Source organism: Pyxicephalus adspersus, chromosome 7 (assembly GCF_032062135.1).
Source record: "Pyxicephalus adspersus chromosome 7, UCB_Pads_2.0, whole genome shotgun sequence".
Lineage (NCBI taxonomy): Eukaryota > Metazoa > Chordata > Amphibia > Anura > Pyxicephalidae > Pyxicephalus > Pyxicephalus adspersus.
The window spans coordinates 53001984-53023022 of record NC_092864.1 but is presented as its reverse complement, the minus strand read 5'-3'; the positions used below and the strand labels follow the sequence as shown (position 1 = coordinate 53023022).

General features: G+C 35.7%; 1 protein-coding gene across 2 annotated transcripts in view; it reads right to left on the bottom strand.

Annotated features, from left to right (window-relative positions):
* Window positions 1-20203, bottom strand: part of COL6A2 (collagen type VI alpha 2 chain) — a 30031-nt gene extending 9828 nt beyond the window's left edge. For both annotated transcript variants that reach the window (XM_072418459.1, XM_072418460.1), the window contains exons 1-24: window positions 20056-20203; window positions 17266-17360; window positions 13870-14492; window positions 12100-12120; window positions 11698-11763; window positions 10813-10866; window positions 10680-10724; window positions 10555-10581; window positions 10444-10470; window positions 10316-10360; window positions 10155-10208; window positions 8965-9027; window positions 7443-7505; window positions 6080-6169; window positions 5828-5890; window positions 5670-5732; window positions 4732-4794; window positions 3621-3683; window positions 2634-2684; window positions 1701-1736; window positions 1307-1369; window positions 1105-1167; window positions 465-500; window positions 209-254 (exon numbers count right to left, since the gene is read on the bottom strand). In XM_072418459.1, coding sequence (XP_072274560.1) covers window positions 209-254; window positions 465-500; window positions 1105-1167; window positions 1307-1369; window positions 1701-1736; window positions 2634-2684; window positions 3621-3683; window positions 4732-4794; window positions 5670-5732; window positions 5828-5890; window positions 6080-6169; window positions 7443-7505; window positions 8965-9027; window positions 10155-10208; window positions 10316-10360; window positions 10444-10470; window positions 10555-10581; window positions 10680-10724; window positions 10813-10866; window positions 11698-11763; window positions 12100-12120; window positions 13870-14492; window positions 17266-17353 — 1813 coding nt within the window. In that variant the 5' untranslated portion in view covers window positions 17354-17360; window positions 20056-20203. The remainder of the gene's footprint in view (window positions 1-208; window positions 255-464; window positions 501-1104; window positions 1168-1306; window positions 1370-1700; window positions 1737-2633; window positions 2685-3620; window positions 3684-4731; window positions 4795-5669; window positions 5733-5827; window positions 5891-6079; window positions 6170-7442; window positions 7506-8964; window positions 9028-10154; window positions 10209-10315; window positions 10361-10443; window positions 10471-10554; window positions 10582-10679; window positions 10725-10812; window positions 10867-11697; window positions 11764-12099; window positions 12121-13869; window positions 14493-17265; window positions 17361-20055) is intronic.
* Window positions 20204-21039: the final 836 nt, after the last annotated feature.

Here is a 21039-nt window from a genome sequence, read left to right as displayed (position 1 = left end):
ACGCTATGGACAAGAACATAAATAAAGAAAATTTAAACATGAGCCTACACATTTCTGTAATAGTAAACTAAAGTAACTGAAAGTATACTGTATATTTTAATAAACAAGTAATAAAAATCTGTAATTGATTGTCCTGTTCACCAGGAATATGTGTAATAAATAATCACAATGAAAAAAATGCAGTTTTATAAATAATGCAAGAACTAACCACAACATCCGCAAGTCTCTCGTACATATGTCATGACATCACATTCCTGTGTAATAATAAAAACAAATCATCCAATTGAATTCAGGTAATACAGTTGTTAAGCTTTACTTTAATACAATATATTTTCTAACTAATAAAATATTTAATGTATATAAGCTGCAAAAGCATGTTGTGATAACAATGACAATTTATTTAGCAATTGTTAAACAATTTATTTTAATTAAATAATTTTATTATGAAACCGTAGACTACTCACAGTCAAGGTGGGGTCACCTGGAGGTCCAATGTCCCCCTAAACATATAAAAACATAAAAAAATATCACATAATGTCAGTGGTACATAATTCCAGCTATCAATATTAACTAGATTACATAAATGGCCTTTCAATGAATATAAGCATTCTTGACTATATGGGAAGGGAGGGAGTTTGGTTCTTGTGTCTGTAAATCTCTAAAGGTGGCCTAGAAAGATTTAAACTGTATATCAGTGAGTGTGCAAAAAAAGTCCAGAATTGAAAAGCTGTTCTAAAGAGGTGTGCCAACATTTTGTCGACAATGCTCTGATTCTAGAAAGATTGTTCTCCCAGGAATTTATGATGGCTTTTATTGAGGATTTCTCAAGCCCATATGGACATGTGTACATTTGAAGTAAGCATAATTAAAGAGTATATCCAGCTAAACATTTTTTAAGTTTTGGGAGAAGGAAAAGTGAGTTGTCCCCAACTAAGATGTCCCCATCGCTCTGATGACAACACAAAACACAGGTTTTTCCCTAACTTTCTGACAATGGTTGCCAGGACAAATAAAAAAGGCAAATCTCCCCAACAGGGTAGACAGACAGCAAAAATAAGTTGACGGTTACTTTAAAGTTGGAAAACAAAGAATGCACATATATACCTCGCCTCCAGGTTCACCAGATGGCCCTCGGGGGCCAGGCTCTCCTCCAGGTCCTTTGTCACCCTATAGAAAAAAAAGATAGTTTACTATATATGTTACTGTATTTCATAAGTAATTGCCACGTTATAACCAACTTAGATGAAGTCACTGCAGTAACCAAATACAACCCTGATCATGTCTTCTGTTTAATTTGGCTACTTACAAGCTCTCCTTTCACTCCTTTAGGTCCAGATGATCCTTTTTGCCCAAAGTCCCCACGTCCTCCCTGTGATAAGATTAAAGAGCAGCCAATGACATGACATGAAAGGAAACATCAGTAAATAAACACCATAGAACTAGTCTACATCAATGTGCACATCATCCAACAAATGTTTCTTACAAAAAAACAATATCAATACTAAACAGTCCAAACAGTAAAAGATGATGGCTGCTTTGGGTAGATGTTCTTTAAAAACTAGTTAGCAGCCATACATTCATGGACTTGTTGGAAGACCTTTTAGAATTAAGCTTCATTAATAGATTTTTTTTTGTCTTCCAGAACACAAAAAAGGAAATCATGTCTGGCCTAAAATGAATAAAATCATAGAATGTCTCACCTGAGGTCCTGGTGGTCCTTTATCTCCTTTATCACCCTAGATTAAAAAGAAAAATGTAGTTTACTGTAAAATTAAGATTTACTATTTTATGTGAAATAAATATTCAAGTATATAAGGCTTTGGTAACAATATGACCATTAATGAATAGATACACCACATAGATATACCCACTCACACAATGGTAGATTTAGATTTCAGAAGTCCATATGCAGAACACCAGCCATTAAGTAGCCAACTACGGCAACGTGGGCAGAATTCCACTTTTTTTAAAAGAATTGGTATACCCTCACCATACCCTCAACATATGGTGGATTCTGCATTAGGCTATATGACAGACATTAATCTAGTGATATTATAAATGACATAGTAAATAATTAATGTTTGCAACAACATCTCAGCAGCATGCATCCACATTCATATTTTTTTAATCGCTACAATCATCACAACAGCCAATCACACAGGGTGATTTTTTTACTTTTGATTTTTTGAGATCTATTAATCTCAAAGCATTAGTTGTATTGTGATGGGTGAATACATGACTGTTTCCAAAGTAATTTCTCCCATATGAAGATGTGATGAATGGCATTGGTACCAGACAAATATCCATGACACCTATTTTCTTTCTACAACCAACAGAGAGCAAAGACTGAATGGAGGGAAGCCTGAATATATCTGCATATGCTCAAAGTAGGCTATAGAAATGTTGGTAGTCATGTCCAAAATTGCAAAGAATAAGACAAAGAGCACATGATGACTATGAGTACCCTTTTTAAAAAATGTTTGTTGTTAAAAAATGATGTGACAGAAACATCTTATGGTGGCTGTGTATGGTTTTTGAACCTGCTAAACTAAATAAACTAAATCATTAACAACTTTAAATGCTCTTCTGAATGTATATACTCATAACAAATATGATTTTGTGTTTCTACTTACTGGAGGTCCTCGTGGTCCTGGGTAGCTGATACCAGGTCTTCCTCTGTCTCCCTAAAAAAAAAACGGTATTGCATTAACACATTACTTAGACAAAGAATAAGAGAATGTTTATCTGGCTGCTTTTGTGGAGTATGAAGGCTTTTATTTACACATGCACTTTATTAGGGTTTTTGCCTTCTTGTATTATTCCTGTTTGTTTTGTTTTATTCCTTCTTTTTTTATTTGATGGACATTTGTTACATCTTTTTATAACCGGTCTGCATATATTTTCTTTTTAGGTAATAAGCAGAATGTTGTACAGTGGTGACGGCTGTGAATGAAGTATATTTAGACTGCGCTAAAACTTTTTATGCAATCCCTTAGACATAGCTAATGTGATAATAAAATTTAGTGATTTATAAATCTTGAATACTAACTTTTACTCTATGATCAATAACTCAAAAGGTAATAAACAATGTATCTCCAGGTTAAAAAATATGAAGATTTCTGCATCTCTGATGGAAAATTATTTGGGTCTCTTGGTAGACAACAGACTTTATAGATCTTTGTCACCATCTGCAGTTTCTAAAGCTAGCAAGATACTTTCTTTTAATTTAAAGAAGAACAGCCTCAAGACATAATTCTGCCCCAAGATGTGACATTACTCAACCTAAATGTGCTGTTCGGTTTTGTCCACCAGTTTACAGAGCAACTGTCAGTGAATTGTACAGAAATGGGCAAGTAAACTAATTTAGAAAACAGAAAACCTCAACTATGAGATCTGTGTCTAGGTATGTTTAACATTTTTACTTTATTTTTTTTTTGTTAAGTTCAAAAAATTTCTGCCTTTCACAATGTCTCAATATAATGGGAAAATGAAAGACTGTCAATCTGCCCATGATATAGGTAAACAGTGAGAAAAAAATGGGCAAAATTAATAGGAGTTAAAGTGGGATCCAAACTGCAATAAAGATCTTTACATAAAGTTCATTAAATACACATATCTACCTTAGGTCCTGGTGCTCCTGGGTTTCCTCTTTCACCCATGTCCCCTGCGTCTCCACGAGAGCCCTGCAAAAGAAACAAATAATGACGTTACCATTTAACTACAGGTAAAAGTATATACTAGTTTAGGGCTTGTTCACAATGGGAACAGCAGTTGCCAGGCAGATGGCGGAGTGGAACCCCAACTATCATGCTTATTTGCCATGAGTGAGCATTTGAGTTGTTTGGACGGTTGGTTATTAGGCGGTAGTAAACCATCTTTCTACTAAGCCTCCAATTCCCTATTGTTGGCTGCAGGTAAAACACTGCAAAGAGAACCTAAACTGCAGGCATGGTTTATGGGAATGAGGAAGTGGTAACTGCCAGTGTAAACATGAATATATGAAAACATAGTTTGGGGTAGAAACCAGTGACTATGTAGGGGTAGAAGAAGTGAAAATAACAAAAAAAAAAAAAATTGATGTTAGTGTAGCGACCTTTTAACACTTGCTACCAAAAGAATAAGGTTAGCCATGCGCAGCCACCCCTATTTAATTGGTATGCAGTTATTAGTATCAGCCACAGTGTTTGACAACCACTTTGTTTTGTGGTTGAATTGTCAGAAGCACTTTTTAGGAGATGTACCATGACAGTTTGCAATGTATGCACAAGTGTAGTTGCGGCTACAGTAGAACACTGCAGTGCATTGCAAGTTCCTTAGTTTAACTACATAGTCAGCATTATTTTGGAAGTGAGTGAATTTTTATTGAACCTACCAAATTCACATATAATCCTTTCAGCTAGTAGTGAACATTTCCACACAGGGAGTAATAAAATAATGAATTCAATTTATTTTCCTGAATGGCATGATTCCTCATAGTTAAGATAGATGTATGTGCTAATATTCTGGCAAATATTAAGTTTGACAATCAGTGACTTTTTAGATTTGATTCAAACCACCACTAGGCGTCATTAATTTAGAGAAATAAAGAGACAGCGTGTAAGAAATTACTTTATCCCTCTTTAGGCCCTTAGGTGGATTACCATTTGCACATGATTGCTGTGTTACCATGGGACAGAGCACATAATTGCACAGACCTTACTAGAAATAAAGTAACACACAAAACACACTTACATTTCTGCCAGGTACGCCGGGAGGTCCCTGTGCTCCCCTTGGTCCAGGAGCTCCACGATCACCCTTCAAAGACAGAGCTGTGTTAGTTTACAATCACCACTAATGTGTTCAGCACTGCTGTAGATTTTTACAGGACATTATTATATTTCTGTTTATCAATGTCCACATTTTGGGGGCATTTGTGGATGTAGGTTATTAATTTACTATTAGGGTCTATTCACAACATAAAACAGTGCAATATAAATCACCCATGAATGTGCTGTAAATGCAACTTAATACACACAGGTCTTGTTTTCTTTTTTTTTTTTTAAACTGCATATTACTGCACTACACCTCACAAAGCATGTATGGTATTGTGCATTGGAGTGCACTGTGTAGGTTGCTATTAACAATGAATACCGATACTCTCCAACATACATATGGCATAAAAATGGTTCTATAGCTACAGAACTCTGTAAACAGGCTTTTTTACCAAAACACATATATATTCTTAAAAAAATTCAAAATAAGCCTAGACCTTGGCTTATAAAACTAGAAAACTGCATTCTCCTTTCATATTACAAAGCCTGTATTTTTCTGAATATCTATACATATTATATCAATATGTTATATCCTAATATTGTAACTGACTTTTTAAGACTATAGGTATATTCGTCTGTTTTACTAGATTACTCTGTATCCTATTAGTCACATAATAGTGATGTAAAATGCAACAGCTTGGCTTGACAGCACAGAACTTTTATTCTATTAATATATGATTGTGTGGGGTGCACATTAAGGTTGAGAGCTAGAAATAACAATTAACATTACCATAAGTATTGTGATATTACAAACATATGGGTAAAAAATAAATATAAAAGTAGGTTTCTCAGTAGTAAAGTCCATAAATATACCCTGGGGCAGGTTACTCATAGATATTTGGCAGTATTTATATCTACCTTTCCTCCTTTAATGCCAGCTTCTCCACCAAGTCCTCGTGGACCCTCTGAACCAGGATCTCCCTACAACCAAAAATGCATTATAAGAATACATCCACCACAGTCAGTTTAATAGTTTATTGCTGCTATTTTCTTATTTATTTAACTATTTTATTCACCTTCTCGCCTTTAGGTCCATCAGTGCCAGCACTTCCTTTGGTTCCGGGATCTCCTCTACGACCCTAGACAAAAACATGGAATGAGTAAAAGCTTAAAGTAGCAAGAGATCTTGCTGAAGCAGAAACCATACAGAAAGATTAAAGAATGGCTAGGGAGCCACAATATGCTGCAAGTGTGAGTGGTATCCATACAGACATGGAAGAGGGACATTGAGTAGTAAGTAGCAATAAAAAGTAAAATATTTTTCTTACTGGCTCTCCCTTTGGCCCTCCTGTCCCAGGTCCTCCTTTATTTCCTTTTATACCTGGTCCTCCAGGAGCCCCAGCATTTCCAGGCAGACCCTGAAAGATAGATATCATTTAATTTATGTTAAATCAGTAAATACTTCATATTTTTAAAAGGCCATAATTCAAAGAACATTATTTATTTAAATTATGCATATAAATGTAATATCAAGAAAACTACAGCTCTGTAGTATTTATGTCACCCAGATTCCATCTACTGTGAAGCGCAAAATGTATTTGTCAGCATGTTAAATATAAGACAACTAACATGACCACTCTTTCCATGATACAACAGGGATTATCTTCTCTGCTCTATGGGGGATGTCTTGTCAGTGAGTATGATGTAGATGATGAAGAGGAGGCAATTAAGATGACCATGATCTTTTCCCATTATAGAACAGGATGTACCTTCTCTGCCTTGTGGGGCTGTCTTGTCAAAAAGTATGATGTAGATGAGATGAGAAGCCATCTAAGAGGACCTTGATCTTTTCCCATGATACAAGAGGGGTTTACCTATTCTGCACTGTTGGGGTTGCCTTGTCAATTAATATGATGTGGATGATGATGAGGAGCCAACTAAGATGATCATGATCTTTTCCCATTATAGAACAGGATGTACCTTCTCTGCTATGTGAGGCTGTCTTGTCAATGAGTATGATGTAGATGAGATGAGGAGATATCTAAGAGGACCTTGATCTTTTCCAATGATACAAGAGGGGTTTACCTATTCTTCACTGTTGGGGTTGCCTTGTCAATTAATATGATGTGGATGATGATGAGGAGCCAACTAAGATGACCATGATCTTTTCTAATTTAAGAACAGGAGTTTACCTTCTCTGCTCTGTGGGGGCTGTCTTGTCAAAGATAATAATTTAGAAGACGATGAGGATCTACTGGTAGATCACGATCCACCTGTTGGCACCCCTGATGTAGATGAAGATGAGGAGCCAACTAAGATGACCATGATCTTTTCCAATGATACAACAGGGGTTTACCTGATCTGTTCTGTGGGGGCTGTCTTATCTATTATTATGATGTAGATGAAGATGAGGAGCTAACTAAGAAAATTATGATTTTTTCCCCATGATACAATAGGTAGTTAGCAGCTCGGTTGGGACTGTCTTGTCAATTAGTATAATGAACATAATGAAGAGGGGGTCAGGTGCTAAAGTTACATTTAACATATTTTCCTTAAATACAGCCTTAATTTATACAACTTTAAAAGAAGAGAATGGAGTAATTTTTTAAGCCTACTCCAAAAGAACTAAAATAAAAAGGGTAAGTATTAGGTGGATCAAAAAAATTATACAATATTTTCATATCAATTTACCTTATCTCCCTTCTCTCCGAATGGCCCTATTGGTCCACTACGTCCAGGTCTTCCAGGATCACCCTGATAAAAGAATACAATTAAATTGATAACACAGATCACATCCTATAGCAGAATAACTACATTAAATGGTGTTTAGTGCTGCCTACATCACCAGAGCTGCCTTTGCTCATTTTAAAAATTACAGACTCTTGGGTAGTAACTTAACAAATGTGTATGACTGTAGTTTTAACTTTTCTCGTTTCACGGACTCCATGCTTGCCCTGTGTGGCTTACTAGTTAGTGGCTATAATATTAAGTCAAGATCAGTAAATTTGCCCAGAAACTTTTTACAAACAAGTCAACAAAGACAGTTCCTTATATCTATCTCAGAAGTTACTTTTAGGTACTAAAGAGATTATTTAAGCTAAGAATGCATTGGGGACAGTGAAATGCCAATCAACCTTCTAAATTGTTACTATTATTTTAGTTATAAGTATTATTATTGGTGCTTTGAATTTGGTGGTGTTTTGTAATGGCAAGGTAATTGGCAAGGTTCAGTAAATTGTCTCTGCCATTATATATAATACACCTTCAATATATATGTTATAAATAAAAGCTCTCGCTAGTGAAAAATGTTTGAATAGCGCCTCTATCTTTTGCTTTGTTCTGCTAAATCTAGTTAGCACACAAATGAGAACTGTCATGTTATTTTTTTATTGCAGGACTTGCAGGTTTTGTCCAAATCCACCTTTGAGAGTAGCCTTATCATTTAGTCAATACAAACAATAACCAGCAACCTATATTGACATTGTTTTAAATGTCAGCTTTGTCGGCCAATTGCATTATATGTGTTTTGTCATCTGTGTCAAAATACTTTATTGGTCAGGTACGGCCATTCTAACTCTGAATAATTCTGTACCAAATTAAACATTTTGCAGTTATTCTTGATTTACAACTCATCAATGGAAATGTGTGGTCTTTTTGCATAAAGGATTGCAGAAATCTTATACACTTCCTAAAAGCAGCCATTCTTTTAGGGAGCAGCCATTCTCAACCAAGATTCTGTGGAACCCTACAGTTCTTCCAAAGATTACTTGCAGTTCCTTGAGATTCTCCTAAAGGAATTCTCATCTGATGCCTGTCTAGTTCTGGAACCAACTACATTTGGCAAAGCAAGTAGCATGACTCCAGTGATCCTTTTTGCTGTCTGTAAAGGTGCCGTCCTGACCACCACTTTTTGAGGACAAGCATTCTTCCCACTGATCTCCAATAACCTATTTTACCTGGCGTTTCCTAAGGCCTGAAAATTTATATTAAGGTTACCTCTAGCATGAAAATGTTAAAAAATGCTGCTCTGTATTCCTATCCTAAGATCAGTTGAACAATTTTATATGAGATTAAAAGTTCCACACTTTCTCCTAATTTACAGCCTATCTCCCTGAAAAAGAGTGTTCCCTGATCATAAAAAAAATAAGACATTTGCTAAAGATGATGTGTAAATTGATGGAAGCTGCCATAATTAAATTCTTTGGTGGCAAACCTTTTGTCCAGGGTCGCCATCCTCTCCTCTATCTCCAGCATCTCCAGCATAACCAGCAGGACCCTAAAAAATAGATAATATGAAGCATTTTTGGCAACATTTATAGGTATGTAAGGTATCTAAGTACAACATATATTTAAAAGTTAAAAGAAATGTTAGTATTATAGATTTATTGTATAATAAATCACCAGGCCTCCACATTTTGTAGTATCTTTAGCCAACACCAACAGGGAATTAATATCATAAAAATTGCCCCCATGCCTCCAAATTAATCAAAAAATGTGCTTTTCTAAATTCCAAATGTAACATTATTTAAGGTCGTAATTCTACTTTGAAAATACAACTCATTTTTTTAAATTTGTATCAGTGCCATTAATGATTAGCATACGTATTCTGAACAATAATATTCTGAGCACATTGCATAGCCACTGATATTCACTTGACAATTGCTATGCGAATATCTAATTTTTTATTACAGAATAAAATATTTTCAAGAACTGATAACTAACTGGGCTATATGTGCCCCTTTTAGCTGTGCATATCTATATAGGTAATAATGATAAACTATACTACAATGAATTATTTGAACTTTATAGCAATAACCATTTTATAATATTATATATAAATTGCTTTTCTTACCATTGAATATTATTTTATAAAAAAGAAAGAATACAATAATTGAAATTGGGGTGTTGTGAACATTGGTTGCATGCCCCATCAATTGGCATGCATAGTCAGAAATGCCTTAGTGATTCTTGAACTGAAAGGATTCTTCTTTTTATATCCAAACAGTGACGTCTAGTAATCAAGTCTGACTGAGTGCAATAACAAGAGGAAGCAAGGGCATATGTGAAATCTACGTGTTTGTTAAGTACAACTGCCTGTAGCTCAGGATACTGAACTCTGGTTAACTATAATGCATAAATACTGAATCATCTCACTGTCTATTTGATTTGCAAAGTTTTAACTGGCCTGCCTCTCCAACATGCAAAATGCATAGATGGTTGCATGATGCTTTTCATAGTGACATCTCTTAACCAACCCTTCACTCTGTTACCCCTAGGGGGTGAGAAAAAAAAAGGCAAAAACAGTTCATATATTCAGAGCTCAATGTATCTTAATGAGACTCGTAGCTCTAGAAAAAGGCTAATCAACAGCTTTTGGTATATATGACCCATAGCCAACCATACCTTATCTCCAGGATCTCCTTTACATCCGGGAGCCCCGATTCGACCCGATCTGCCCTAAAAAATATAGATATATGGAGTTAAGACATCATCAAGAATATTAGTAATAATGCATTCAATTACATTGCTTTTACCATGCAGTGAAGATAGAAATGTGTCCTTACCTTCTGTCCATCTGTTCCATTTCTTCCAGGCAGCCCAGCTGATCCCTGCCATTGGAACAAAAGAGTGAATACAGCACACAATTCAAGCTCTAAGCACTTCAGACACACACATCTCTCAAATGGCTTACCTTTCTTCCATCTGCTCCAAAATCTCCCTGTGAACAAAAGGGGAAGACGGTTATAGGTGGCCAACCACTAATTCTTTATCAAACATGATAGAAAAAATGATTTATAGTTACCTTTTCACCTTTCAAACCTGGAACACCCTAAAAGAGAAGAAAACATTTGTTATATAAAGAAACTTCCAATAAGAACAGTACACGTGTCCTATTGGCCATAAATGTAGTTGTTGTGATCTTCAAACCTTAGGTCCAGGATATCCAATTGGTCCCTCAATTCCAGGGTCTCCCTAAAAAACAAGAAAAGATGTAAGCACAAAGAGTCAAATTTAAACGGGTGAGATTTAAGGCATCAATGTCTATAAATAAATGACCGACCTGCCTTCCTTTGGGTCCAGCGTCTCCAGGTTCACCTGCATTACCTTTAGCACCCTAGAGAATATAGGAAATAAAGATCAGGTAAAAAAATAAAGGACAAATTGATGATGATTTTAAATGGTTTATTAGTTTAAGATAGGCTTTCTTTGAACTTTAGTCCCAATCCTGAAAAGTTGACCTATAATATTTATGTAACCTAATCCAGTCTCTTTTAAGGGGGATGTTAAAACTGTATTAGGTAAATCAAGGCTACTGCCACTATGGGTATGGGTTTGGGTTGACAGCCATAGGAGATAGGGATTAATTACCACAACCCCAGAGGTCATGTGTCCATACACACAACTGAGTAATGACGTACACACTAAGCTGCTTGGAGCATGTAATTACTTTAGCACAACTACTACTGATAGCATGTACTATTGGAGGTAGCATGGTATATATCTCAAATATCTCAAATCCTCCTGAAGTTCACTTGCTGCAGGTGGACAAATGAGGGAAATAAAACAGTTTGGTTCTGCCCCCACCAACTAACGCCATAGGCACTGGCCGACAGATGCCAGTGTAGTTAGGTCCCTACATTTAAAACCATAAAAGACATGAAGGACAAAGTATGCTATTTGTGTTCGGGTAGTGATCACTATTTGTCAGGAAGTACCTGTAAGACCTCTAGAAAAGAGCTCCTATGATCCTTATAACTACAGGTCATGTTGCCAAACCTAGACGAAGCATTATCACCAGAATGTGCAAATGAATAAAAGATACTGTACTGGACTGCATAAACAATGGTAATACAATTTAAAGTGTTGATTTTGAAACTTAATAGGGATTTTTATTATCTGATTATTATTATCTGAGTTTGAACAAGGGGAAAGGTATACCAGTTACCTTTTGTCCTCTCTGTCCATCTACACCAGGGGGTCCTTGAATCTCCAGGCAGCTCAGTTTATAACACTGAAAAAACACAGTAGTATGTGTCAATAAATATACAACACAGGCAATGAGAAAAAAACATCTATTTCACCCAGCATCAACATTGGTAAGTTGTACACATACATTACAGTTTTATTTTATTTTACATTCCCATATAATTATAGTGTATGTAAGCATAAGTCAATGACCGCTGCACAATGAAGAATAATAAGTTTTCAGATGGAATTGTTCACTTGGAACATTTTGTTGCAATCATTGTTACCCTGTATGCAATATGAATGATTCTTGATAGTCAGAGTTTAAAAAAATTGATTGTAAAATGTTATACTAAAATTGTATTAACATGAATTTACTTACCTCTCCATAAGCCTCATGTTTCTGTAGGGAAGATACAAAGATAAAGTTACAATTTATTTACAAAAGGTCACTTGCAATATTATGATTAATAATAAAAATATAGTGAAATACTGCACATATTTGGAATAGTCTTCCATGACCTTGGTGATAATTGCTGTTTGTTGTATTCTATGGGATATAGATTTAAATGTTTTATTGATTAGGCCTATGCTATAGTTTTGACCTGTAATAAACGGTGTATTCAAGTTTAATATAAAGTTGCTTTATCTTGTGAAAGCTGTATTTAGTTTGAGTTCTCTCTAAATATATTATGTTTATAGTCATATCTACATCGAAAGATCACCCTGCCATATCATACTAGGGCACTTTTCAAGGATCAGGGTACCAAATTAAAACTTTTGAAAAAGTACCCTAATATGTTATGGTGGGATAGCACTTATTCTATGACACCTATGGAGGATCTCCTCTAATTTTTTTATGTTTCCTGATTGCAAATGGTGAAACACATTGATAAGTGAGGAGAGTTTTCAATTTTCAAGATAACATTTGCCTATGTTAATGTTTATTTCCATCCAATGATACAATGAACAATAAAAGTCCTTACTTTATTTTTAAAGGTATGTACTCTCTTTTACCATATATAATAGTGATGTGAAAAGAGTGAAATTATTTTTATTATGTTATATTTATATTATGTTATATCATTTCATAGATTTTTTTGTAGCATTCCAAATGTCATATATTTGTATGACAAATATACTTATCTATAAAGTCCCATATGCCGGTTGGCAATCTAGAAGACATTTTTAGGAATTTTATAGGGATGTGATACATATTGTCTGTTGGGTCTATGTATATACTATATTGTGCATTGTAATAAATACAGCAGTGAAGATTAGCACATTCAAGGGTCATAAGGGTCTTTACCAAAGCATGTTTTTAAATTGGTTTTAGGTTGGATTGTGTAGTGTCTATGCTGTGTTTTAACTAAAATAAATAAAGGATAGATTGTTATTGCATAGATAGGTTGATCATAACTGCCAAATTGGCTAATTTGTGCACACAGATACATGCACCAAACTACAAGGTTCCTTGTGAGTGTAGCAAGAGTGAAATGGTCATTTATTCTGAAGTTGTTGAAGACCCTTACAATGAATCTTACATGTTAACTATAAACAATATTATTTTCCTAGTTACAAGCTCTATCCTACAACATACAGACCTATATTAAGTAACCTAGTTGAAAGAATAAAGATGCTAACCATCCCAGGAATTTGACTTACAATTAGCCTAATGCCATTCCCTCTACATTAGTACTCGGCATAAGAGAGGAGGAGCAGCCTTGGGAACCAATCAAGTGAGCTAAAATGCAAATGTGATGACTAGGGATATGGTAAAAATTGATGACAGTAGAATGAGCAGAAAGATTATCTAGTTAGTCTGCTAATGGTCCTTCATTGTCCAATAGATTGCAGGTGGGTGGCAGATGTAATATAGTCTTCTTCCGGGGTGTACTGTGTGACGAGGCTGTGTACACCTCAGAACCCGGTCACGCGATGGGAGGAAATATAAATCTATTGTCAGGTATAAAATTTCTCATTTATTTTAGATGTATCTATGTATATGTAGTTAGCCTAAAGTTCAGTTTTGTGAAAAATAATCTCTAACTATAAGTTTACCAGGTTTTACAGGATGCACAGTGACAATGATACTCTATGAAGTTGCATTACAAGTACATTTTTACCATCTGATTTATGCCATTTAACTTACCATAACCTGAATAATTTTGTCAATGGTTCTCTCATCAATTTCAGTTTGGTCATTAGGATTGGTCACTGTATATGCGTTCCTGAACAGCTCGTAAGGCTGGCTTGCAATCTCTCTGAGGCCAGACTCATAGACGTCACGGCTTGCAGCTACTGAGAACAGCTTGATACCTTTAGACTGGGCTGCTTCGACCTGCGCCTTCACTCCGCCACATGGGTTCCCTGTCACATGACCATCTGTGATCACCACTGCAAAATTCACAACATCTTGACCTTGGCTAGCCTGATTTCTTATTGCAGCATCAATTAGTGATGTCATATTGGAGATGGCACAATCGGTGAAGGTACCCCGCCCAATGTACTGGACTCCACGCAGCTTTGTAATGTATTCCCTCTGATCGGTAGTAAGTTGGCTGTAGATTTTGACCTCATCAGAATAATGCAGGCCTCCGTACTGCCAGTTTAGAAGGATCTGGTCCCGGTAGGCAGCATTCTCTAACTTTGAAATGAAAGTTGGAATAAAGCGCTTCATATGGTCCAACAAGCTCTGAATTGGGGCAGTCTGTAGAATAATACTCTCAGATGTGTCAATGATGAAGAATACATTGACTGGACAGTTAGTTTTATCTGTAAGAAAATGATCAAAGAATATCATATGAGTATAAAAACCTTGTTGTCTGGGCAAATATGTTAGGGAGGATGTAAAATAAATAGCCATTAGGATCTTTACTGGTGTTCTGTTCATTAGGATTCCTCTGTTGCTGGAATTATATATTCACATAGAATATAGTACTATATTCTATTTAACTACAGTAAATAGTAGTAAAAAGGATCATATGAATTAGTTTATAATTAATTAGTATAAGTATAGATTATATGTATGTGGTTGAGTAAATGAGTTTGTAAACTATCAGGCAATCTTTCTACAAATATAAAACCTTGTATATACCATGAGGTAAGCAAGTCATGTTTACAAACCCAGTGTCAGTCTCCTAATGTGTGTAACAAGTAATATGTAGGATAAAAAGAAGTAACATAAGTAATAAATTAATAAATATATTCTACATGACTATGTAATTGCTCCTTAGGCTTTTTTAAATAAAACCAAACTTTATGTTTCAGTGCCACACCTATAACTGGGTTGTTTCTGTCACATTTCTGGGTGTTTCTGTGCTTCTGTTGCATTTTTCATTATATAAAACAAATTTAAATTCTGCAGATGGAGTTCAGCCTCCTCTCAATGATATTTAGGTCATGTAATTGCAGAGATTTTGCTACTCATCCAAGCAGCTTTATCAGCTCCAATGATTGTCAGGAACGTACCCCTGCATTTATAGCCATATATATGAAGATATGAATAATCAAATAACCATGGTAGAGATGTATCGATGGCATTATATGGGGGACATATGGTGTTGAGGGCCCCCTGGAATCATGCTTTGAAGTTACCTTAACTTAACCTTCTTCACTTTGCCTCCTTTGAACTAGTTGTCCTTTTCTGTCTATGCATTAAAATAGATTGCACATATAAAGTTACTTGTGTTTGGGTGGTGGGTCTTTAGGATACGTTTCTGTCTCAGTGTGCCACTGGGGTCCAAAATACAGAAAAGCAATTTCTTTAAAAAAGTTTTCTTACAGTCTAGTCCACTGTTTCTGAACTAGAGTTCCTCCAGAGGTTGTAGGGGTTTCTTGAGCCATGAGCAAATTGTACCTCGGAGGTCAGTTTTACTGGTACAAAGATGTTTTTGGTTACAGGGGTGACATTCTTCCAAATGCCCAGCAATGTAAGAGGCATTCCTCCCACGGACCACCACACTAATATACTGCGAGCTGTGGATATAGTAATTGTAGCAGGGGTTCCAAGACCATAAAGTTTTTTCAAGGGATCCCCCATGTAGGTAAAATAGATTGCTCTACCCAAATACTAGATGAATATATTACTCATTGCACTCTGCTTTTCTCTATTCTGGATGGTCCTATGATTTTGAATGATCTACAATTTTTATGGAAAGACCAGTATAAATAGCCACAACCTTTCAAAGTATTTTATATTTGTTCTTTTTCTGTAGAACTGCTGCTCTCTTTTTGAATAAACCCAGTGGTTTAAACAGATAATCATTCTACCAGTTCACTGATGGCTTTTATTCATCTATAGGCTTAGTTGTAGACTTCTGCAGTGAATTTGTTTTTATGAATGATTCTAATAATCCCCAGTTTGTGATTCAATAGGTGGTGAGAATTCAAAAACAGATAATAGCCTGTGTTCCTGTTGACTTCAATGTAAAATTCACAGAATTTGTGTTCACAAAAAGCTTTTACTTTAAATGTTTTTGCCTCGAGTGTATGTTGTACCCCTCAATGAACCCCCTCTCCGTCTCCCCCTAGACAAAGGTGATCTCATTAAACAAAAATGTATGAGTCTGTAGTATGTATTCTTGTACATAAAGTTGTTGGCATAGAGACAAAGGTTCAGTATACTTATTTTGGCTTCCAAAGGTCTTATCCAGTTTCATATTGTTGATTCCAGTCTCAGTTAGCTTATATGCTTCCGAAACGTATTGATGCTAAGGAAGTCACTGGAATGGTTAGTGACGCATCTTCAAAATGACAGAGCAAGTCCACCTGGCTAACTACTACTAGCTATATCATTAAGGATGGATTCATACTTTTTTCTCCCCTAGGCCAGGAGCTTGTGTCCTCCCCCCACCCCTATAACCCCCCCCCCCCCTTTCAGAGAAATTAAGAAGGGAAGTGAACAGGATAGCTCAGTATAAGGCAGGGAGCCGAACAAATGCCACCCCTCTTTACCATGGCCACAGCCTGGGTTGGCCTTATGAGAAATTGGCCCTGTATACCATGACTATAAATAGATAAATGAGAATCATTACTGACACTCTATTAAATAATGAGTGAATAAAAAATAATCATAATAATATACAGTGTGATAGAATTCTCATTCATAGAAAACTGGACAATTTATTATTAGGCAACAGTCTTTGACGTTTCTGTAATTAACCCTGCCTTGGCACAGTCTCTCAAATCTTACTGAGAAAATCAGATTGAGAGAATGATGTCATCTGACTCCGCTGCAGGAAGGAGGAATGCATTTTCTCTTTAAAACCCTAATTTTGCTGAGTGTGAGATACACCAGGGGAAGAACCAGAGTTCTAATCCATCATTGCCTTGTTTATTCTCCTCTCCTGTAACACATGTGCAGTACAGCAGAGGCTGATTGGCTACAAGTACTAGGTCAGTGTGGTGTGTAAGGTCAATTAACCTACCATGTTTCAGATGCTCAAATATTACATCCAGTGTTTTCAAGCTTATAGTCAATCTATCAAATGATAAAGATCAATAGCAATATGGTATCAATATTATTAAATCTGAAATCTCAGGTTACCTGCACATGACTTTTGATCGCCATTTTGCGCCAAGAGGGAGCCAAATGTGATGGCAAGCAGCAAACACAGCACATGGAGCTGGGCCATGACTGCCCTGTGAAGATAAAATGGGACAATGCGCCACAATGATAATTATATATGACATTTAGATACTGATAAGGATAGATATATCAGTCACACACACCCCGATTGTAAATGTCTACACATTTTGTGTTAAAATGTATACTTTAGCCAAAAGTTTATTTTGCGCTCAGGACATATTTGGGGTTAGAACCATCATTCCTGTCTATTTTTCTTCTGGGTAAATTCACCACTCTATTTGTTGGGTGGGGAACTCCTAAGTCAGGGACTGATTTAAGAGTTGTCTGTCTAAGAAGAAATTCTTTCCTTTAAGAAATTTCCTCTTACTTCCTGTTTTGTCTTTGGCAGAGGAAGTAAAGAGAAATCCTCTAACAGGACATTATTTACTCCATCTTTGACTGAGAACAACTTTAGCTTTAGATACACTTCAACATTAGGATAATTTCCTTACTTACTGCCACTGGTGTGTAAAAACAAAACAAGGGCAGTAAATGACTCTATAGGTCTCAAGTACCTATACTATGGGGGAATGGCAAATAAATAAAATGAATAAAAAGCACAAACAACAGCAGACATTTCACTTAACAGTTCCTAAATACAAACATCAATGGCGTAACACAATAAGGGTAAAGTCAGTTGTATAACTGATCAGAAAATTGTAACAGGGCCCAGCCTTAGCCAATGTGAAATCACCATTATCAGCATGTGGGCGGGTACATTCCAATAAATTTAGGAAAATTCTATTTATCTTTTATGGATATTACACATAGTATTTAATTTTTTCAAGGGAGCACTGCTCTCGATCCCCATAAGATTCTGCCTTTTACCATGTCATACTACACCAGAAAATACAATTGTTTTCTATGGGCAGTAAACTGATGGTGATCATTGTATAATAAAAAGGACTTGAGAATGATGACTAATTTATCAGAAATGGAAATGATATATTTAAAGTTTTGTCATTGCTTGATACTCAAAAAGGCCAAAAAGACAAACATTTAGCCATTTATATCACAGTCATTTTATGACATTAACCAGGACAATTCAAACCACTCATATAATGACAAAATGCCTGTGAAGAGTTTATCGTCATTCAAAGTCAAATGTAAAAATAATCAGCACATCCATAGATTATGCATAAGTAAATGTTGACTTTATCTGAAAAGTCAAGCTTGCCCCTGCATACTCATACTTTCCTCTTCTCTCTATTGCTCAGTGAGTCCGCCCATCACACTAAAGAACCAATAGGAGGACTTGGGAGGTGAGAAGGAGAGGGGCCAAACCTGAATTGTGCAGGAAGGGAAGCATTTTACATATAGATTCTACTTCCTAGATTTTTAGATCTAGCAAGAGTTTTCACATATGGATTTTGCTGAAGATAACCTCCACTTTCAAATGCATAGATTGGTAAATAATGATACCAGTCCCTCCTCATTATAAGCAATACATGTAAATGACAAAATGGAAGGGTTTCCCACATTCAAGAACACATCATGTGTAGTATCAAATCAAATCAAAGATGTGTTTGAAAGTATTACCAGCAGAAAACTTCCTAATGACACTGGACCTCTAAAGTCTAAATCGTACCATCCAGAAAGCCTGGGTAGTAAGATGCCCAGTAACACTATGACTTTGTGACAACATACCTGAACAGGTATTCACAAACATGAAACAGAACTTTCACTAAAAAATATGAAATGTTTAAACATATTTATAACTGTTTCTAACATATTATATGACAAATGCATTTTTTTCAATACATAGTCAGGCCAGCTGTTCTGCCTTATTAGGCTCCACCAAGCTGTTTGATGTTGTGTTGAAAGTAGAACCACAAATACCAGCAGTTTAAGTCCACCTAGTTCACAGAAGTGTATTTCCCATACTTGGAAGTTCTTTGTACTGATAAGGAAAGCAAAAACCTCTCCCTAGGGTGAAGTTTAAAAGTTTATTTAGGAGATATGGTTATAAAGTAAGAAAAGTAGAGATGGACTAAAGCAACATACACAGACATTTCCATAAGTAAACCAGAGTTTGGCTTAATGTTCAAAATGAATAAAGCTGCGATACAAGACCTCCTTAATATCTTACAAAGGACAGCATATTATTGATTGTAGACACTACAAGAGACATTCATATGTTGTCTAGCAAACTTTAGCCATGTCTGTGACTTCTCAAAATCCAATCTCTAAGTAGCACAGGACAATCCAAAAAACTTTAGAACACACACAATTGCAATACGTAACTTTTCTGCAAACCATTCTACTAAAGTGAACCTGTCTCTGTTATATAAGTTAGTCTGAGACTTATATGAACCTATAGGCACCTATTAGCAATATTATTAATATAAGCAATATTATTTTTCAAAGTTTGTAAACTGTTTCTTAGACTAGGCAGACACAGATTACAAGTGTAATTAATTAATTAGCATTATGCTATATACCATAATAAAGAGACAATGCAATATACAGGCTTTAGGAAAGAAAAAAGCAACAGCAAATAAATAAATAAATAAATAAATATAAACAGTATATTAATATAGTTATCACTGGTGTATCAGTATTGTACATCAACCAAAGAGAAGACAAACATAAAGGAAACAGCAGTGTGATTATCACTCCTTTTTAGCTGATTCCCAGCACTGCATTCATACTTTTGTCAGAGAATAAAAAAACAACTTTAATATATTTGTAAGATACATAGACACTTACCTAATAGGTGGTAAAGCAACTACAAGTTTTCTATTTGCTCAGTAGTTGTTGGACCTGTGCATTATCTGTAGGGAGAGAGAAGCTGCTTCCTAGGATGGGACCTTCTTCCACCGACAGAAACGTTTGCTCCCTACTCCCAAACTCAAACTTTTTTTCCCAACTTTGGCTCGTCCCCTTCCAGACATTAGATATAATAGGTGGGCTCTGTGACCACAGGGTGGCGCTGTGCATCCACTGTAAGGAGGGCACCAGGAGGGTCTTTTTTTAGGGAAAGTCTGTGATCACAAACCTTATGCTGCAGATTACTTTTTGATTATCAAAATCATTATTTAGTAGAATGATTCACTTATTTCCTGTGCTGGGGATACTGAGGATTTGATGATTTCCAGCTGTTGTAGGACTACAAATCACAGCATGCAATGACAGTATACTGTTTTTTTTTTCCATTTTATTGGCTGTGGTGCCTAAATCTGAGATACACAGCTAATTCTAAAATTTTCTTATTACATTTTTCCTATTTTTCCAACTCATCCTACCATCACCAAATACCTGAAACTGTTTATAGAATAAATCCTTCTGACTAAACTTGAAGCCATTGCAAAGGGCACTTAAATAGTCAAAATTTCCTTTTTTGAAAAATATCATCAACTGTAAAAGTTATACTGGTTGAATGTTGGCACAATTCTGTTTCTAGAATGCCACTAGGTGCTGCTTTCAGCATTATTAGGGACAGCAGCATATTGTATTCTTCACATACAATTATTTAGGCACCAATTAAATTGGCCAAATCTCATACTTCAAGAGTCTGTGTAATCCTAGGGGGGCTGTGGGTAATAAACTCAATTTACATCCTGACAGTGATTTTTTCAGGTAGATTTGAAGTCCATCACTGGTATGAACAAACAGCATTAGTATTTTAGGTAATAGAATATAGATAAGAATTTCATGCTATTATATTATTGATATTTTGAATATTTAAGATGC